Genomic DNA, 20,019 nt, shown 5'->3' with positions numbered 1-20,019 from the left:
GTGGGCTCTGTTATTTAGCCAATAAAAACCTATAGTTACTGTCTTAACTCGTCGCTTTTCATTGGATGAATTGATAGGTATATCAATTTTATTGGCTAAATTGTGAAATGTCTTTAACGGAGCAGCCAAACGACCAGTCAGACGCCCAGCTACAACAGCCACAGCAGCCGGCCTGGCTGCGAGCCCTCCGACCGCCGTACCTGGATCTAAACCCACAGGCAGCAAACTCAGCCCTCGACTTCAAACACTGGCTGAGCTGTTTCGAATCCTACCTGGGAGAATCCGGCGTGCCTCAGAGATCCAAACTAAGAGTTCTGACCGCCCAAGTGAGCCCTAAAGTATTTGCACTCATCCAGGACCTTACTACATACGAGGCTGCCCTCAACCTGCTGAAAGAGCAGTACCGGAGCCCGGTAAATTCTATGTATGCCAGACATCTCCTAAGATCCCGCCCGCAACAGCCAGGAGAGTCTGTAGATGAATTTTTACGGGCGCTACAAACACTCGGCAGGGACTGTGACTTTAAAGCTGTAACGGCTGCAGAAAATACTGAAGAGAATATCCGCGATGCCTTCGTGAAAGGCCTTCGCTCCGACTACTCACGGCAAAGACTGCTCGAATCAAAGGACCTCGACCTGAACACAGCTGCAGCCCTCGCTCGCTCTCTGGAAGTGGCCCATCGGGACCTCGAGGCGTATTCCAGGTACTGTGCTGCGCGACCCTGGGACTCGGGCCCGACTCCGACCGCAATACCCCTCGCACCGCCGCCTCTGGGACCTACCTCAGCGTCGGCGTCCCGGACCCGATCGGGACCGCCACCCCCGGTACCGGCTGCGACATCGGAGCCCCGCGACCGGGCCGCCGGCTGCTTTTTCTGTGGCCAGGCGAAACACCCGAGGGTGCGCTGCCCTGCAAGAAACGCGACCTGCTCTGACTGCCACAAGAAAGGCCACTTCGCGAAGGCCTGCAGGGGGAAAGCCACAGACGCCAGCAGTGCCTCATGCGAGTTGTGGGGGCGGCCATCTTTCATCAAGGCCACAGATGCCAGTACCCCCTCGTGTGAGTCGTGGGGGCCGCCATCTTTGATCAAGGCCACCGACACCGGCAGTGCCTCATGTGAGTTGTGGGGGCAGCCATCTTCTCCGCCATTTTATGCAACGTCGTGGGCACCGCCATTTTGTTCACCACACTCGACCGCCACCTTGTCTCCAGACCCGACCACAGCCTCACCCGCAGACTACAGCAGCTCGCTCAGCCATACACTAGCCTCCGTCACACTGGACCAAGCTCGCCCGCATCACCTGTCCAAGTCCATGATGGACATCAAAGTAAACGGCCACGCCATGACCTGCCTCTTCGACAGCGGAAGCACGGAGAGTTTCATCCATCCAGACACGGTGAGCCACTACTCCCTCACTGTCCAGCCAACGCGCAACCGGATCTCGATGGCGTCGAGGTCCCATTCAACAGACATCAGCAGATACTGTGTTGTGACCCTGTCGGTTAGGGGCACGGAGTATAAAAATTTTAAACTTCTCGTCCTGCCCCAACTCTGCGCTGCCGTCCTACTAGGGCTGGATTTCCAATCCCACCTTCAAAGTGTCACTTTGGCATACGGTGGACCCCTCCCCCCACTCACAGTCGACAACCAACAGCCTTTAAACCGCCCACCGCGTACCACCTGCGGCCTATCCACCCTCAGGGTTCCGCCCCCCTCCCTGTTCACCAACCTCACCCGCGACTGTAAACCCGTCGCTACCAAGAGCAGGCGGTACAGCGCCGGAGACAGAGCTTTTATTAGCTCTGAGGTGCAGCGTCTCCTGAAAGAGGGCATCATCGAGAGGAGCAACAGCCCCTGGCGTGCCCAGGTCGTCGTCGTTAAGACCGGCGATAAAAACCGCCTAGTCATCGACTACAGCCAAACCATAAACCGGTACACCCAGCTGGACGCATACCCCCTTCCCCGCATATCTGATATGGTCAATCAGATTGCACAGTACCGAGTATTCTCTACCATCGACCTTAAGTCGGCCTACCACCAACTCCCTATCCGCCCTGAGGACCGCCAGTATACCGCCTTCGAGGCGAATGGCCGCCTCTACCACTTCCTTAGGGTTCCCTTCGGCGTCACCAACGGGGTTTCGGTCTTCCAAAGGGAGATGGACCGGATGGTTGACCAGAACGGGCTGCAAGCCACGTTCCCCTATCTAGATAACGTCACCATCTGCGGCCGCGACCGGCAGGACCATGATGTTAATCTGGAGAGATTCCTCCGTACGGCCCAACGGCTGAACCTCACCTACAATAAGGAGAAATGTGTGTTTAACACCTCGCGCCTTGCCATCCTCGGCTGCGTAGTAGAGAACGGAGTCATCGGCCCCGACCCCGAAAGAATGCGCCCCCTCATGGAGCTTCCCCTCCCCCACTGTCCAAAGGCGCTGAAGAGGACCCTGGGGCTCTTCGCCTACTATGCCCAATGGGTGCCGAATTATGCGGACAAAGCCAGACCCCTCATGAAGTCCGCCTCCTTCCCCCTGATGGCAGAAGCATGCACAGCCTTCTCCCTCATTAAGGGAGACATTGCTAAGGCCACAATGCACGCGGTGGATGAGTCTATCCCTTTCCAAGTGGAGAGCGATGCATCCGACTTCGCCCTAGCCGCAACCCTTAACCAGGAGGGGAGACCGGTGGCCTTCTTCTCAAGGACCCTCCAGGGCCCTGAGATCCGACACTCCTCGGTCGAGAAGGAGGCCCAGGCGATCGTGGAGGCTGTACGACGCTGGAGGCATTACCTGGCAGGCAAACGATTTACCCTCCTCACCGACCAGCGTTCGGTCGCTTTTATGTTTAATAACAAGCTGAGGGGCAAAATCAAGAACGACAAGATCTTGAGGTGGAGAATCGAGCTCTCCACCTATGATTATGAGATCTTGTACTGGCCTGATAAACTGAACGAACCCCCAGATGCTCTATCACGAAGTACATGTGCCAACGCGCAAATTGATAGACTGCAGACCCTCCACAACGACCTCTGCCACCCCGGAGTCACCAGACTTTACCACTTCATTAAGGCCCGCAACCTGCCCTACTCCATCGAGGAGGTCAGGACCATGACCAGGAACTGCCAAACCTGTGCCGAATGCAAACCGCATTTCTTTAGGCCGGACAGAGCAAGCCTGATCAAGGCCACCCGCCCCTTCAAGCGCTTGAGCATCGATTTTAAGGGGCCCCTCCCGTCCTCTGATCGTAATGTGTACTTCCTCAACATCATTGACGAGTACTCCCGTTTCCCCTTTGCCTTCCCCTGCCCAGACATGACCAGTACCACGGTCATCAAATGCCTGAACGACCTCTTCGCCGTGTTCGGGTTCCCGAACTATATACATAGCGACCGGGGCTCCTCCTTCATGAGCGAGGAACTTCGCCAGTTCCTACTAGCGAGAGGTATTGCCGTTCTCTTAGCCTTAAAGTCCAAGGGCCTCCCAACCTCTCGCTGGCAGGAAGTCCTCCCGGCAGCGCTGCATTCCATCCGGTCACTGCTTTGCACTGCCATTAATGCCACCCCCCATGAACGAATGTTTGTTTTCCCCAGGAAGTCGACTACGGGAACCACGCTACCAACTTGGCTGACCTCTCCGGGGCCCGTCTTGCTGCGAAAGCACGCGAGGGCCCATAAAACGGACCCCCTGGTCGAGAGGGTGGACCTCCTGCACGCCAACCCCCAGTACGCCTATGTGGCATACCCAGACGGGCGGGAGGACACAGTCTCCTTACGAGACCTCGCACCCTCAGGCATCCTTGAGACACCACTGTTACCCCCCACCACCCCCCCAAATCCAGCCCAGGTAGACGGCATGCCGGAACCCCACGAGCCTTCGCCGACCACGCAGACACCAGCATTAACATCGGATACTGCATCACCGCCGCCGCTGCTGCGACGACGATCGGAAAGGCTTACGAGGCCTCCGGACAGACTGACATACCCGAACTGGTAGTACACTTCACCCCGCCGGACTCAAATCTAAACAAGGGGTGAATGTGGTAAACCACTTTTATCGTTCACTATCGTTACACTATGGTTATCACTGTTACATCGTTACACTATGGTTATCACTGTTTACACTGTTGTATCACTACACGAGGTCGCCTCTTGTCACGCTGTTCTACCTGGGCTGACCACTGCTGACTCCGCCCATGGCTCCACCTACTTGCCCAGGTATAAAGGTGGTCGACTGGCTGGTATTCCTCCTTGTTGGATCCGATCACCCACGAGGGTGGGCTCTGTTATTTAGCCAATAAAAACCTATAGTTACTGTCTTAACTCGTCGCTTTTCATTGGATGAATTGATAGGTATATCACCCACTGTGCCGTTGGTGAAGCATTGGAGCAGGTCTTGAAATGTTGACACAGTGTTGATAGAAGTGAAATGTATGCAGGAGTTTATTTTTGCCAGACAGCATGTGTGGATATATTGCAGTGGAGCAGGAGGAGGAGAAGGCAGCTGGGTGTGCCAAGGATATGGAAGATGCACAGTTCACAGAGGCTACTGGTCCACCATGACAAAGTCATCTGCCAGAGCATGGTAGGGGGCCAGCGAATGGAGAGGTCTGGGCTTTCCAGAGAGACAGTATTTGCAGTGTGCTATCTAGTCCATGAAGACTGACACTGACAGTCAGTCTTCCACTCTGTGAATGTGACCATGGTGCATTATCCCTCCTCCTCCTTTCACATGGTCGATCACACCATCCTCTTCCTCTGCCTCTCCGCAGTGGTCCACCATCGTAGCACTGCCTTTTCATGGTGCCAGTTCATCCTGTCCCAATATTACCTGCAGTGCAGCACTCTTCCGTACCTGTAGAGTAACCTCCTACGGCTCTATCCATCCCATTCCTGATCTATATATTGGCCTTTAATAATGGTGGCAGGAAACAGTTTTACTATCCCATTACCAGCCTCAGTTCCACCACCACCTTTATGCTGAGCCATTGCCTGTCTATTATGGTGTTGTGGATAAGCCAGATTCTTTTTGCAGCTCTGCATTGGCAAGACCCAAACCTACCTACCTCCATCACAACCTCTGCCTGAGCCCTGATCCCATCCCCCACCACCTGATGCCCACTCAAGTTCAAATCAAACAAGAGCAATCTTGGTGTCCTTTAAGCTGAACTTTGATTCTCACCTCTGGTCTATCACCAAGGCTGCCTACATCAACCTACGCTACATCACCCATCTCGGCGCCTACCTATTCCGCTGAAACTCACATTGTCACTTTCAGACTTGACTTCCCCAAAATCCTCTTCACCAGCCCCCTGAGCTCCACCCTACTTACACTCCGAATTGGCATTAACTCCGCCTGCGTGCATCCTATCCTGTGCACACTCTCACTCCCGTATCACTCCGATTTGTGCCGGCCTCCATCAGAAATTTCCACCAGTGCATCGATTTCATAATCCCTATCCTTGTCTTCCAATCCCCCTATGTCCTACCCCTCACTACCTTAGGAACTTCCTCCAGGCCGACCTCCGAACCCACAACCTCTTGGCCCAGTCACGTGATCCTCTTTCCCACTGCTCTACCATCCAATGGCAGAGACTTCAGCTCTCTTGTCCACACCCGTCCCCGAAGTCTCTCTTTAATCCCCTTCCCCAGCTTCTCCAGCGACTGCTGCCCCTTCCCCAGTTCCCCTCCTACTCCTGCCCGAGGTTGACCCCACAGCTGTGAAACGACGTGGGAAATTCCCCTGTTAACAGCACTGTGTAAGTTGCAGCTGTGTCGTAATGGGCTGCTTCATCTCTGTTGTTAACAAAATTGCGTTCTTGGGAATGACAGTTCCCAAGCTGCATATTTCCCCAATTTTATTATTGAGTCATAACTTTTAATTAAAAGAGGACATTGTTCTCAGACAATGGGCCCAGTTATGCATTTTTATATTTTTGTGCACAAGAGATTAAAGTTTGTCCAGCACCTGAAGTTGATAATCGTTATCTATTAGCCACTGTATTGGGATCCTAGGCATATACTGTAGGGATCCAGGACATTACATTAAAGAGCAGCCAACCAATTCTTCACAACATAAAGAGTATCTTTGAGAAACTGAACCCCATGAATATACATCAGTTATGTTATATTAAAACTCGCTCATTTGCCATTTGTAAAGCAGTTATTTAAATTCATACAATAAAGATAAAATTAATGCGTATTCATCGAGTGGATTTTCCATTTAGTTCTTCCAAATCAGAGGAAGCTTACCTCACCATTTTATGCTAATGAGCTCAGCTGAATTAAATTGTTGAATAATGAAATTACGGAACCAAATATGTGAAGACTGCAAATTAACAAGATATCTGCAAATGGAAAACTGCAATTATGTCTGGGGAGGAGATACTGGGAATCATGTTTTACATATTGAAGAAGGGATTGTTGTGTGATATTAATTAACGTATAAGTGTGAATTTGATGAACATGCAATCGCAGAGCCATACCTGCTGGGAATGCATGTCACGATTTCCCGATAGCGTTTCCTGCAGGCATGGCTCTGAGCTGGGACCACATGTACAAAGATGGCAGGTGTGCTTCCCACGATTTTCCATCCGAAGCACTCTGGCCATTATTTGATAGATGCTCCCACGGGTGTGGCTCCATGCTGAGAGCACACTGTCATTAACATTTACCCCTTAATATAATTGCATTAACATTTATTTTAAAATGTTCTTCACTCTGTTTGAAGCAACTGATATCGACAGCACAGGCCCGGCTGAATTACCTAAACATACTGGGTGACCTTCGAACCTATGGAGGGAAAACCTTTACTGCAACCCTAATGGTACGTATAGAAAAAGGGAAACCAGGTTCCTTTTAAACCAAGCTTTTGTTTTCTTAACTAAATTTCTAATGAAATGTGGTTTCTTTAGTTGCAGGACAGAGAATCATTCATTACATTGTTGGTAGGCGCCAAATATGGTATTAGCCAGGTTATTAACAGCAAGCTCAATATTATGAACCAGCTAACAAACTTCAACAACATCAGGAAGCTGGAGTTGACCATCGAATGTGACAAAGTCAGCATGGTGAATATCTACCTCGTGGATGTGAAGGTAAAGGGTGTGTGTGCTAACTCCTTGCCCGAACAAGGGCGCTGTGCTTTATCTCAGTCAAATTTGGTCAAAACTCAGCTGCTATGCCCTGTACCACAGTCAGTCTTGCTCGCCAATCACTCCTGCCCTCAGTCCTCCAACATGTTGACTTTAAACCACTCGAGGGCGGAAACTGGACAGCTGGCAGTTAAAATGGCCCCAAGTTACTTACCCGCCCTGGAGCTGCCAAGATCCCAACGTCATCGGGACCCGACTGCAATTTTAACTCAGGCCTGAGATGGGGAAGCCGCTGCATATTTCCCGCCAGGCCAACACCAGGACAGAAGCGGATCGGCCCCAGAAAAGGTAAGTGCTATTCATTCTTTGTGAGGCCAGGAGCGCTCCTCCGGATCCCACAAGGAAAGTTTTGACCTCCCCTGCCCCAGACTTCCCACCACACTTCCCGAACACGAGATGCCCCGGAACACGAACCCGCCACCCGCTGATATGGGGATGTCTGATCTGATGTGGGGCAGTGTGGGCTGATGTGGGGCAGTGTGGGCTGATGTGGGGCAGTGTGGGCTGATGGAGAATCATAAAATCGTAGAATGATACAATGCAGTAGGAGTCTATTCAGCCCATCGCACCTGTGCCAGCTCATTGAAAGAGCTATCCAATTAGTCTCATTCCCCTGCCATTTCCCCAGCCCTGCAAACTTTTCCCCTTCAAGTATTTATCCAATTCCCTTCTGAAAGTTATTACTGAATATGCTTCTACCACACTTTCAGATCAAAACAACTTGCTGCATAAAAAACATTCTCCTTATCTCGCCTCTGGTTCTTTTGCCAATTACCTTAAATCTGTGTCCTTTGGTTATCGACCCTTCTACCACTGGAAACAATTTCTCCATATTGACTCGATCAAAACCCTTCATGATTTTAAACACCTCTATTAAATCTCCCCTTATACTTTGCTGCTCCTATCTCTCTACATAACTGAAGTCCTGCATCACTGGTACCGTTCTAATAAATCTCCTCTGCGCCCTCACTAAGGCCTTGAATCCTTCCTAAAGTGTGGTACCCAGAATTGGCTATGATACTCCAGCTGGGGCCTTAACGAATCTCCCCCCCTCCCCCACCCACCCCCCCCGCAACTCCGTAGCGCCCCCCGTGACTCTGTATCTCCCCCCGTGACTCCGTATCTCCCCCGTGACTCTGTATCTCCCCCCGTGACGTCCGTATCTACCCCGCGACCTCCGTATCTACCCCGCGACCTCCGTATCTACCCCGCGACCTCCGTATCTCCCCCCGCGGACTCCGTATCTCCCCCCGCGGACTCCGTATCTCCCCCCGCGACTCCGTATCTCCCCCCGCGACTCCGTATCTCCCCCCGCGACTCCGTATCTCCCCCCGCGACTCCGTATCTCCCCCCGCGACGTCCGTATCTCCCCCCGCGACGTCCGTATCTCCCCCGCGACGTCAGTATCTGCCCCGCGACTGCGTATCTCCCCCCGCGACTCCGTATCATCCCCCGCGACTCTGTATCTCCCCCCGCGACTCTGCATCTCCCCCCACGACTCTGAATCTCCCCACGACTCAGTATCTCCCCCCGTGACGTCTGTATCTCCCCCCGCGACTGCGTATCTCCCCCTGCCACTGCGTATCTTCCCCCGCGATTGTGTATCTTTCCCCGCGACTCCGTATCTCCCCACCGCGACTCCGTATCTCCCCCCGTGACGTCCGTATCTCCCCCCGTGACGTCCGTATCTCCCCCCCACAATGGAGTCCGTATCTCCCCGCTCCACGGAGTCCGTATCTCCCCGCTCCACGGAGTCCGTATCTCTCCCCCGCCCCTCCCCCATGGAGTCCATATCTCCCCCCCCCCACGGAGTCCGTATCTCCCCGCCCCACGGAGTACATATCTCCCCCCCATGGAGTCCGTATCTCCCCATCCTCCCTCCCGTGGCATCCGTATCTTCCCACCCCCACCATGTCCGCTCCTCCCCCTGCAGTGTTTGTATCTTACCCCTCGCAATATCCGACCATCCCGCGATGTCAGACTTACCTGACATCCGCTCCCAGGTTGCTTTCCAGCCCAATGGACAGAATGTCTGTCAATCTGGACTAAGGTCGGCTGAAAAGCCTATTGAAAAAACTTAAAAGAGGTCCTGGGGGAGAAATTCGGTGGGCTGCACCACCAGTTAGCGCCTAAAGAGGGCATTCAGTGGCTTTAGCGCCACTGGCCACGCCTCCTGCGATATTTAGCTGGGGCGCTAATGGCGGCGTTAGCCTGTTGCGCTGCGCCGCCACCGATGACATCATCGGTGTGCGCAGCGCCCCGCTACCACCCCGATCGCGATATTTGGCAGCGACCGCCTCTGTAGCGCTGCTCGCTAATCGCACCCGGTTCACGGGGCCTAGCTGTGGCGGCAGTGGCGCAAATTAAGGTGGAGGTGCGGGGCGGCCGTTTTTTTTCAGCGGCTGCCTGCCAGCACCTCCGTCCCTGGCCTCCTGTTCTCCCCCCACGGCATTGCCGGCTGTTTTCCGAGAGCCCGGCACTTCTCCTCGGTGCCGGGCTCTTTTGCCGGCACTCGCGATCGCTCATCGTGCTGGTGCAGGCCCCTCCCCCTTAAGAACGGGAGGAAGGCCTGCAGTACCGCAGCGTGCCGTGCCGCAGCGTGTGGCACTGTGGCACGTTGCGCTGCGATATTCAGTTTCAGCGCCCTAAGAGGGATGCGGAGCGCCTCGAGCCTCACCCCGTGTCCCTCTTGGGGCGCTCAAGCTGAATTTCCGGCGATCGCTGCTGCTCCGATCGCAGCGCAAAATCTGGCGCCCAGGTGAGCTTGGCGCCCCGTTTGCGGCTCCACCCAATTTCTCCCCCACTGCCTTTAAATTTGGCAGGACATGCGGGAAACCCTTACTACCAGGTTTCCCATCCACAAATCCTCCCCTCCCCTTCCCAGTTCCAAGTAACTATTGGGGCCTTAATTTTTTTTAATGGTTTATGTCGTAAATGTAATTTATATCGATGTAAACTGGGCTGCCTCAAATCAAGATGGTTTGAAAAATCTTTGGAGTCTTTCCAAATTGCTGGAACGTCGAAGCAAGGTCAATCTGGGACCTCATGAGCATCGTGCCCAATGGTCTATCTCCTTAACCAATGAAAGAAAAGAATAGAGAAAGGAACAGAGCGAATAATGGAGATGGAAATAGGGTGAGAGTTAGAGTCAAATTAGATATAGAAAGAGAAATAGAGAGAGGGAAAGAGTGGATTGAGAGAGCTAGAAAAAAAGAGACAGAAAGGAAAAGTAAGAAAATCATTCAAAAGATCAAGCAGAAGACGAGGATAATATAACCCAGTTGTGTTTGGAAATTGGTCCTTGAAAAGTTAATGAGTGAATGGCAGGGTAGGTGTGCAAAATGTAGAGACACTCTTGACCCATGAAGTACAGAACCATTGGTCTCGTCCATCATGATCAGGAACAGTGGAACTGCTTTCATAGGAGAATGGAAATTGCTAGACGAAAAAAGACCAAGGTCCATCTAGTTCACCTTCTTGGTAGTCACATGATACCATGATAATGGAGTTGCTGACTAATCATAGCAATCAATCTCTATCAATTAGTCTACAACAGACCCAGAAATGACACTAGGAAAACCCCCAGTGGTGGAGCTCTTTGGGAACCATAGGTTCAAAGTCACCTTTTTACTCCCAAGCATGCTACACTTGCCACGTCATGTCTCAAATGAGTAATATACTGTATCCCAAAAGTTACTTTTTGAAAAAATCTAATTTGTACTTGAGTGTCAAAACAGCTTTGCATCCTTAAAATGATTGCCTTCCGACAACAGGAGTGTAAATGGCACAAAAATACTGCCAAGACAGATAAAATAAAACCTCTAGGAGCAATTCACTAGCTGCTGGAGTGAGACTCCACAGCTTCATTGTTCCCTTTTTGGGCCTCCAAGATTCATATTGTCAAAGACACATTCATCCAGTCAGAGTATAAAGGTGGTTCCCTTAATCAGCGCACCAGGAAAGTAAGCTTCTATGCCACTGATGGAGTTTAATCACCAGCAGTAATTTTAGTACACATATTTAAGGATCAATGGCTATCCAAGCTGCCTTGGCTACGGCACGTATCACTGCTGGCCAAAGGCAGAAATTTCAGGCCAGTACCACAGTATGTGAAGGGGAGGACCTTCTTCTGAGCCACAATGACATCGTCAATTCTTAGGCAAGCAGCCCAGTTTAGTCTTTCTATGTGGAGTGCAGTTGAATTTGTGGAAGGTCGTCAAGGCAATGTTTCCTCTAATTTTTCTTTCCTGTGCGCGGTCCCTTTAACTGGCTGCGCGGCCCATTCAAATTTTCGGGCATGTGCGGTTTCTCCCATGTAAAAGCTGGTGAGCGGCCTACCCGGAACCTCCAGACTGTTGCGTGGCCGCGCAGCTTAACGGGAACGTTGTTTCAAGGTGAATCAATTTAATGTGTGCACTGCTGGGCGCCAAGCAAGGAGTTAAACAAATTGTTAATAAAAACAGAAAATGCTGGAAATACTCAGCAGATCAGGCAGAATCTGTGGAGAGAGAAACAGAACTAACGAAAGGTCATCGACCTGAAATGTTAACTCTGTTTCTCTCTCCACAGATGCTGCCTGACCTGCTGAGTATTTCCAGCATTTTCTGTTTCTATTTCAGATTTCCAGCATCCGCAGTATTTTACTTTCGTATTGTTGAAATTAACAGTCTTTCACTGAGATTTGCAGCTTCCCCTCTATTCACAAATTAACAGCAGGGTGAATAGGTGAGAATATCTTCTAATTGACTCTTCGCTGAGGATGGCATGAACTGTTTCTAAAGGAAAGAACTTGCATTTATAAAGCACGTTTCACAACATCCCAAAGTGCTTCACAGTGAATGAAATACTTTTGAAGTGCAGTGGCCGTTGTAAAGATCCTTCAAACTGTAAAGGAGTGGGACTTGAACCTAGAAACCTTCTCACTCAGGGGCAAGAGTGCTACAGCAAAGACTTCCAACAAGATTCATTAACAATCAGTCAACAAGCCCTTAACGAGCTTTTTTTTTGTATTTACATCTCAGCCTTTTACACACAGGGAGAAAATCCTGGTTAGGTGATTCAGAATCCAATGCCCTTTTAAGCCCTTTTAATGAAAACAGTGAGATTCCTCCCCAGTTTACACACAGCACCTTACACCGTGTGGCTTAGACTATGAACAAAAGATTCTGGGGAATCACGGCAGGGTGATCAGCTTCTAGAAGAGCATGATAGGTTAGTGCTACACTGCCAGTTTGTTTAAACAAAAGCACAGGACTCCCTTATCTGCCATTAGCATTTGGAGTGCAGCAAATTGGAGCTGGCAGTTTGCCTGAGGTCGACGTGCCCCTGCTGTGGGGCTTGACATGAATCAGCTGAGCGGCCTGCAGGTGGCGCTGTCCAGGGAGAGTATAAATACTCGGGCACGGGCCCAGCTTGTGCAGGACATTCTTAACAGGAACTAGTGAAGGACACAGGTAGACCTCCATGTTGTAAAACAGTTGATTAAAGCTTTGTTTAACGCTTAGACCAAGTGCCTAGTAGTTTTCTTACGTCAGGGCTGATAAATTATTCTTCTGAGATTCAATAGCTCACAAATTCCACAGCGCTGTTGCATTGCAGAAAGTTTTGTGTGGGGGGGGTGGGGGAAGGAGGGGTGGATCTTCCAACCTCTGCTAAATTCCCACCGTCACCCCGCTCCAAATCCCAGGGACAGGATCATTTAAACAGTTGGGGCAGGTGCCTACGGCATGGAGGTTGTGAAAACTCAGAGCAGCTCCCTGCTACTCTGAGAGGGAGAAAGACACTGCTTGAACTGAAGGGAAAGTACCACTTTTTTCTTTTGTTATGTCCCTTGATGCCTGGCCTCGGTTGCAATGGCAATCGGTCCTTTTGGGATCGTTTGTCCTTTGCCTTTTCGACTGTGGGCTCCAGTGTCAGCCGACAAGAGTTCCTATGGCTGTTGTCAGTGGACGTAGGTCCCACTGGGCCTAGCATGGCACTCCTGCTGGCATTCTGGGAAGCCTGGGATGACGTAAGGGTAGGTAGACAGGGAGAAGTGCCCACCCTTCATTGGAGGATAATTTACTGGGTAGTCTTAAAGAGGGCACAAAAACCAAATGGACTCAGATCCCAGTAATGCCAACTCTCTCGATTTAATCGCAAGACACGCGATTTTAAATGAAAATTCTGCCCAACTTGCAATTCCACTCAGATAAGTCATGATCCTTTTCCTGTGATTGGCTGCTGGGGACACATGGGTTGGGTCAGGAGTTCTCAACAGGTGACATGTTCTGTCGCCCTCTGAGAAGCATCAAGTGCTGCAGGCAGAAGCTGTAGAGTCGTTGAGAGTTTAGCAGGATGTCTGGTCGCAGTAAAACTGGAGGGAAAGGAAAGGACGCGCCAGTTCTAAGACCCGTTCATCCCAAGCCGGTCTCCAGTTTCCTTTTGGCTGCATTCACCGGCTACTGCACAAGGGTGGCACTCAAAGGGTTGATGGTGGATAGGCAATGGCAAACATTCAAAGACCAAATGGATGAGCTACAGAATTTGTTCATACCAGTTTGGCATAAAAATAAAACAAAAAAGGTGACTCAACCATGGCTAACAAGGGAAATTAGGGATAGCATAAGACCCAAGGAGAGGACATATAAATTGGCTAGAAAAAGCAATAATCCTGAGGGTTGGGAGCAGTTTAGGATTCAACAAAGGAGGACAAAGGGATTAATTAAGAAAGGGAAAATAGAATATGAGAGTAAGCTAGCAGGGAACATAAAAACTGACTGTAAAAGCTTTTATAGATATGTGAAGAGAAAAAGATTGGTGAAGTCAAGCGTAGGTCCCTTACAGTCAGAATCAGGGGAATTTATAATGGGAAACAAGGAAATGGCAGACCAACTAAATACATACTTTGGTTCTGTCTTCACAAAGGAGGACACAAATAACCTCCCAGAGATGCCAGAGAACATAGGGTCTAATGAGAGGGAAGAACTGAAAGAAATCAGTATTTGTAGGGAAATGGTGTTAGGAAAATTGATGGGACTGAAGGCCGATAAATCCCCAGGGCCTGATGGTCTACATCCCAGGGTACTTAAGGAAGTGGCTCTAGAGATAGTAGATGCATTGCTGGTCATCTTCCAGAACTCGATAGGCAGTGACTAGTGGGGTACCGCAAGGATCGGTCCTAGGACCCCAGCTGTTCACAATATATATTAATGATCTGGACGAGGGAATTGGATGTAATACCTCCAAATTTGCAGACGACACAAAGCTGGGTGGGAGGGTAAGCTGTGAAGAGGATGTCGTGAAACTCCAGTATGATTTGGACAAGTTGGGTGATTGGGCAGAAACATGGCAAATGCACTATAATGCCCCACCCCTCTGCCAGAATCACCTCACAATTCCACAAAAATGATAAAATCTCAAAATGAAGGATTAACAGGCTCACTATCACAAAGTATTTTTCTTCTTGATATATGAAGGGCAAATCTTCCTTTAAAGACTGGGGAACATTGTACCTGGTAAGGAGATATCGGTGAATGCTATAATTGGTCATTTATAGTCATGTGGGTCTCACATGCACTACATTTTTGATTATCGTTTATCTGTTTAATGTGAATTAAATAATTGGCCAGAATGTGCTGCCAAAATAATGGCAAGTTTAACAGTGCTCACTGTTATTAATGTGTAAATCATCCAGCAACTTATGGTGATGAAGAGATACCCCATGAATTGCAAATCGCCACAGGTTGCTGGACAATTTGCGCCACTCTGCCATTAACCTTGCAAAAACGGCAACTTACCCTCCCTGTGAGTTTCAAGAAATTATTGCATTTGCGCATTAATTGTCAATTAAGCTCGCCACAGAAATTTAGGGCTGGTACTTAACAGCGTATGGACCATTTTAATGATAAGATTTATGTTTCTACAATGTCAATCAATCTCTCCCACGCAGAAAAAGAACAATTGAAACTGTGGAGTCTCATTCCAACAGGTAGTAAATTTTTGTTAGAGATTTGTAACAGTTTAAATTTTTTTTCTTACTTTTAATTTCTGTCTCTCTTTTTCTCTCTTTCTCTTAATCCAATCTATTTATCCCTCTCTTTATTTCTCTTTCTGTACCTGATTTGACTGTTATTCACCCTCCTTCTCCATTGTTCCTCTGTTTCTTTCTCAATCTTTAAATCTCATTGGTTAAGGAGATAGACTGTTTGTCCTGTCGTTCACCAAGGTCCCAGATTCTCGTTGCCCTCGCCTCGCCATTATCAGCTCGCACTTCCAGCAACTTGCAGCACAAAAAGATCTTCGAGTTGAAGGGTGAGGAAAATGTCTAACTAATGGGACACGCCATGAGGTGTCCTGTTCCAGCAAGTTCTGGGACAATAATGTTCTGCAAATACTACTTAAAGTGAAACAGTTGGTACCAATGGAAGTCTAGGGCTATGTTAGTGGAAAGGTTAAATTACTGACTCTATGCTTCTATTTACAGTCCCTGACATTGTTACTGGAATCTCACCATGCCAAAGACCTTGTGTGTTTGATCGCTGGGTATCACAGGCTGTATGTGAACTCCACAGAATCTATATTCACCTGGCCTAGCAATTATCAAAGTCAGCCGCTTACAAACGAGGAAGGTAATACTTTGTTTATTGTTCATTTTTAAACAGGAATTCCAGTTTTAATCTTGTCATTCTTTTTGCCCAAGAAAGTAAGCTTACAGATGTGAATTTTTCCATTGTCTCTGCCCCAAGACAGAATTGTTTTTTACAGTATTTGTTAGCACTGAAAATCAGATAGCAATGTTCTCAATGTATACAGAGGCTAATCGTATCCCTGAGCAATCTTGTTTAGTGTCAGCCTTGGCTCAGCGGTAGCTCTTTCACCTCTGAGGCAGAAAGTTGTGGGTTCAAGTTTCACTTGAGCACAAAATCTAGACAGACACTCTAGTGCAGTACTGAAGGAGTGCTGCACCATCGGAGGTGCTGTCTTTCGGAAGTGACATTAAGCTAAAGTCCTGTTTGGGTGGCTTTAGAAGATCCCATGGCACTATTTGAAGAAGGGCAGGGGTTTCTCCTGGTATCTTGGCCAACATTTATCCCTCAACTAAAACAGATTAACTGGTCATTTATTTAATTGCTGCTTGTGAGAGCTTGCTTTGCACAATTTTAGTTGCCACATTTTCCTACATTTCAACAGTGACTATACTTCAAAACAATTAATTGGCTGTGAAGTCCTGAGGATGTGATAGGCGCTATATAAATGCAAGTTCTTTCTTCGATAGCATTCGTGACGTGATACTGTTAATAGTGATTTTTTTAAATTCATTCATGGGATGTGGGCATCGCTGGCAAGGCCAGCATTTATTGCCCATCCCTAATTGCCCTTGAGAAGGTGGTGGTGAGCCATCTTCTTGAACCAGTGCAGTCCGTGAGGTGAAGATATTCCCACAGTGCTGTTAGAGAGGGAGTTCCAGAATTTAGACCCAGCCACAGCACGCCAGTGGTGAAGGGAATGAATGTTTAAGGTGGTGGATGTGGTGCCAATCAAGCGGGCTGCTTTGTCCTGGATGGTGTCGAGCTTCTTGAGTATTGTTGGAGCTGCTCTCATCCAGGCAAGTGGAGGGTATTCCATCACACTCCTTACTTGTGCCTTGTAGATGGTGGAAAGGCTTTGGGGAGTCAGGAAGTGAGTCACTCGCCACAGAATACCCAGCCTCTGACCTGCTCTTGTAGCCACATTATTTATGTGACTGGTCCAGTTAAGTTTCTGGTCAATGGTGATCCCCAGGCTGTTGATGGTGGTGGATTCGGCAATGGTAATCCAGTTGAATGTCACAGAATCATAGAAATTTACAGCACAGAAAGAGGCCATTTGGTCCATCGTATCTGTGCCAGCCGAATAAGAGCTATCCAGCCTAATCCCACTTTGCAGCTCTTGGTCCATAGCCCTGTAGGTTACGGCAGTTCAAGTGCATATCCAAGTACTTTTTAAATGTGATGAGGGTTTCTGTCTCTACAACCCTTTCAGGTAGTGAGTTCCAGACCCCCACCACCCTCTGGGTGAAAGAAGTTCTCAACTCCGCTCTAATCCTTCTACCAATCACTTTAAATCTATGCCCCCTGGTTATTGCCTGTTCTGCTAAGAGAAATAGATCCTTCCTATCCACTCTATCTAGGCCCCTCATAATTTTATACACCTCAATTAAGTCTCCCCTCAGCCTCCTCTGTTCCAAAGCGGTGGCTGGACTCACTCTTGTTGGAGATAGTCATTACTTGGCACTTGTGTGGCACGAATGTCACTTGCCACTTATCAGCCCAAGCCTGAATGTTGTCCAGATTTTGCTGCATGTGGGCACGGACTGCTTCATTATCTGAGGAGTTGCAAATGGAGCTGAACACTGTGCTTGATGTTACATCGAAAAAAATGTTTGCGAGAGAGCAAAGAAAATAAAAAGGAAACTGCGTGAGGACGCCTGTCCTCAGCTTCCATAGTGGCCTAGTGAAGGCACTATTCATAAGACATAAGAACATAAGAAATAGGAGCAGGAATAGGCCACTTGGCCCCTCGAGCCTGGTCCGCCATTCAATAAGATCATGGATGATCTTGGGCTCAAAGCCACTTCCCCACCCGCTCCCCATAACCCTTCACTCCCATATCTTGCAAAAATCTGTCTATCTCCACCTTAAATGTATTTAATGACCCAGCCTCCACAGCTCTCTGGGGCAGAGAATTCCACAGATTTACGACCCTTTGAGAGAAGAAATTCCTCCTCATCGCAGTTCTAAAAGGGCGACCCTTTATTCTGAAACGATGCCCCCGAGTTCTAGATTTCCCCACGAGGGGAAACATCCTCTCTGCATCTACCCTGTCGAGCCCCCTCAGTATCTTATATGTTTCAATAAGATCACCTCTCATTCTTCTAAATTCCAATGAGTATAGGCCCAGCCTGCTCAACCTTTCCTCATAGGTCAACCCCCTCATCTCTGGAATTAACCTTGTGAACCTTCTAGCACAACCCATTCATTATAGCACAACCCATATTGACCACAAGCCTTCACATTTCATTTTGGATCTGTGCTGAGTTAGTTGATCTCAGCCAGGGCAGAGAATCGGTCCTCCTGGTAGTTGGGAATGGAATTTTTTTTTTAGTCAGGCTTCATGCTCCTCATTGAAATCAGACATGTGTGAGATTATCAACTGGGTAGTCCGGATTGGCCTTGGTTGTGACACCACCCATGGTGGAATAACCTGCCACCACTCACTGTCTGGCCTTGTCAGTGGGAGGGGCTGGGTATTGGAGGATACCTGGCACCATTCAACAGCGAAGGGATGAAGATTAGAGGAAACCAGGAATCCTGTCCCTCGCTGGCCAGGGTCCCTGAAATGCACAGGGCATCCCTCAGAATACCAGCAGAATGTCTTGAGATTGATCCTTGAGGTGTGCGACATTGCTCATCTCAGTTGATGCAGCAGTAGGGGCATCGAAACTGGGCTCAACAATCGCACTCAAGGGAGTGGAAAATAATTTGTCAAGGGTCCCTCCCCTCACATTACAACAGTGACTAGACACCTACATTAAAACAGTGTCTACACTTCAAAAGTACTTCATTGGCTATAAAGCACTTTGGGAATCCTGAGGTTGTGAAAGGCACTGTATAAATGCAAGTCTTTCTTTCTTTCTATGGCATGTGTGCACGTATCGACATTTGCCGATGACAAAATCAGGCTTTGCTATGATGCCCTCCATGTCTGAATAGCCTCCCAATAGCCACTATGTTGAACTAGGTGGGAAGCGCAGCAGGTGGCGTATTCAGAAGAATGGTCTTCCTCAGGGAAGCATGCTTGCACCGCTGCTGTACAACATCTACACGAATGACCAACCTATAGACGGTGTCACACGCCATTTTATATATGCTGATGATGACTTATGTGTCACTGCCCAAAGCACTGATTTTAACACCGTGGAGAAAACGCTTTCTGAGGCCTTGGAGGGACTAAAATCCTACTATGAAGAAAACCACCTTCGCGCAAACCCATCAAAGACGCAAGTTTGTGCATTCCACCTCAGAAACCGTGAAGCCAAACGCCAGCTGAAAGTAACCTGGTGTGGAGCAACACTGACGTTTTGCGAGCACCCTATCTACTTAGGAGTCACCCTTGACCGATGCCTCACCTTCAAGAACCACATTGAGAAGACAAAGGCAAAAGTGAGCGCACGAAACAACATCCTGAATAAGCTCACTAACACAAGATGGGGAACAAGCCCGAAAACATTGCGAACCAGTGCACTTGCCCTTTGCTATTCCACTGCCGAATATGCCTGCCCTGCATGGGAAAGGTCTACTCATGCCAAGAAGATGGATGCCGTTCTGAATGCAAGCTGCCGATTTATCACAGGTTGCTTAAAACCAACAAACACCAACAGCCTATATATCCTGGCGGGTATCGCTCCCCCTGATATAAGAAGAACGGTAGCCAGCAAGAAAGAGCGACTCCGTCAAACATCAGATGAGAGGCACCCTCTGCATTGTCATACACCTACACCTAGCCGCCTAAAGTCAAGGAAGAGCTTCATGAACAGTGTTGTTCCATTACAATCAACCTCATCTGAAGCCCACATCACCTTGTGGAAAGACCGGCTCACCAGTCTTGAACAGCCCCCAGCGATGGAAATGTTACCTGATGAAAGCCTTCCCCCAGGAGCGAATTGCAACTGGGCAACCTGGAAGTGCCTTAACAGACTTAGGACCGGTGTAGGTTGCTCAAAGGTGTCACTAAGCAAATGGGAATATTCAACCAGCCCGACAACTTGTGAATGTGGAACTGAGGCACAGACTATGCAACATCTCCTGCAATGCCCATCGTTAGAGGAACCCTGCACTGTTGCAGATC

At 49.1% G+C, this 20,019-nt stretch overlaps 1 protein-coding gene across 7 annotated transcripts in view; it reads left to right on the top strand.

Annotated features, from left to right (window-relative positions):
• Positions 1-20,019, top strand: part of frmpd1a (FERM and PDZ domain containing 1a) — a 294,153-nt gene that overhangs the window by 247,003 nt on the left and 27,131 nt on the right. For all 7 annotated transcript variants that reach the window (XM_085983574.1, XM_085983599.1, XM_085983605.1 and 4 more), the window contains 3 exons: positions 6,729-6,824; positions 6,913-7,095; positions 15,617-15,761. In XM_085983574.1, coding sequence (XP_085839700.1) covers positions 6,729-6,824; positions 6,913-7,095; positions 15,617-15,761 — 424 coding nt within the window. The remainder of the gene's footprint in view (positions 1-6,728; positions 6,825-6,912; positions 7,096-15,616; positions 15,762-20,019) is intronic.

This window comes from Somniosus microcephalus, chromosome 1, assembly GCF_052327205.1.
Source record: "Somniosus microcephalus isolate GS21.2 chromosome 1, FLI_Smic_1.0, whole genome shotgun sequence".
Classification (NCBI taxonomy): domain Eukaryota; kingdom Metazoa; phylum Chordata; class Chondrichthyes; order Squaliformes; family Somniosidae; genus Somniosus; species Somniosus microcephalus.
The sequence above is the reverse complement of the archived record's forward strand: the minus strand, read 5'-3'. Positions and strand labels throughout refer to the sequence as shown.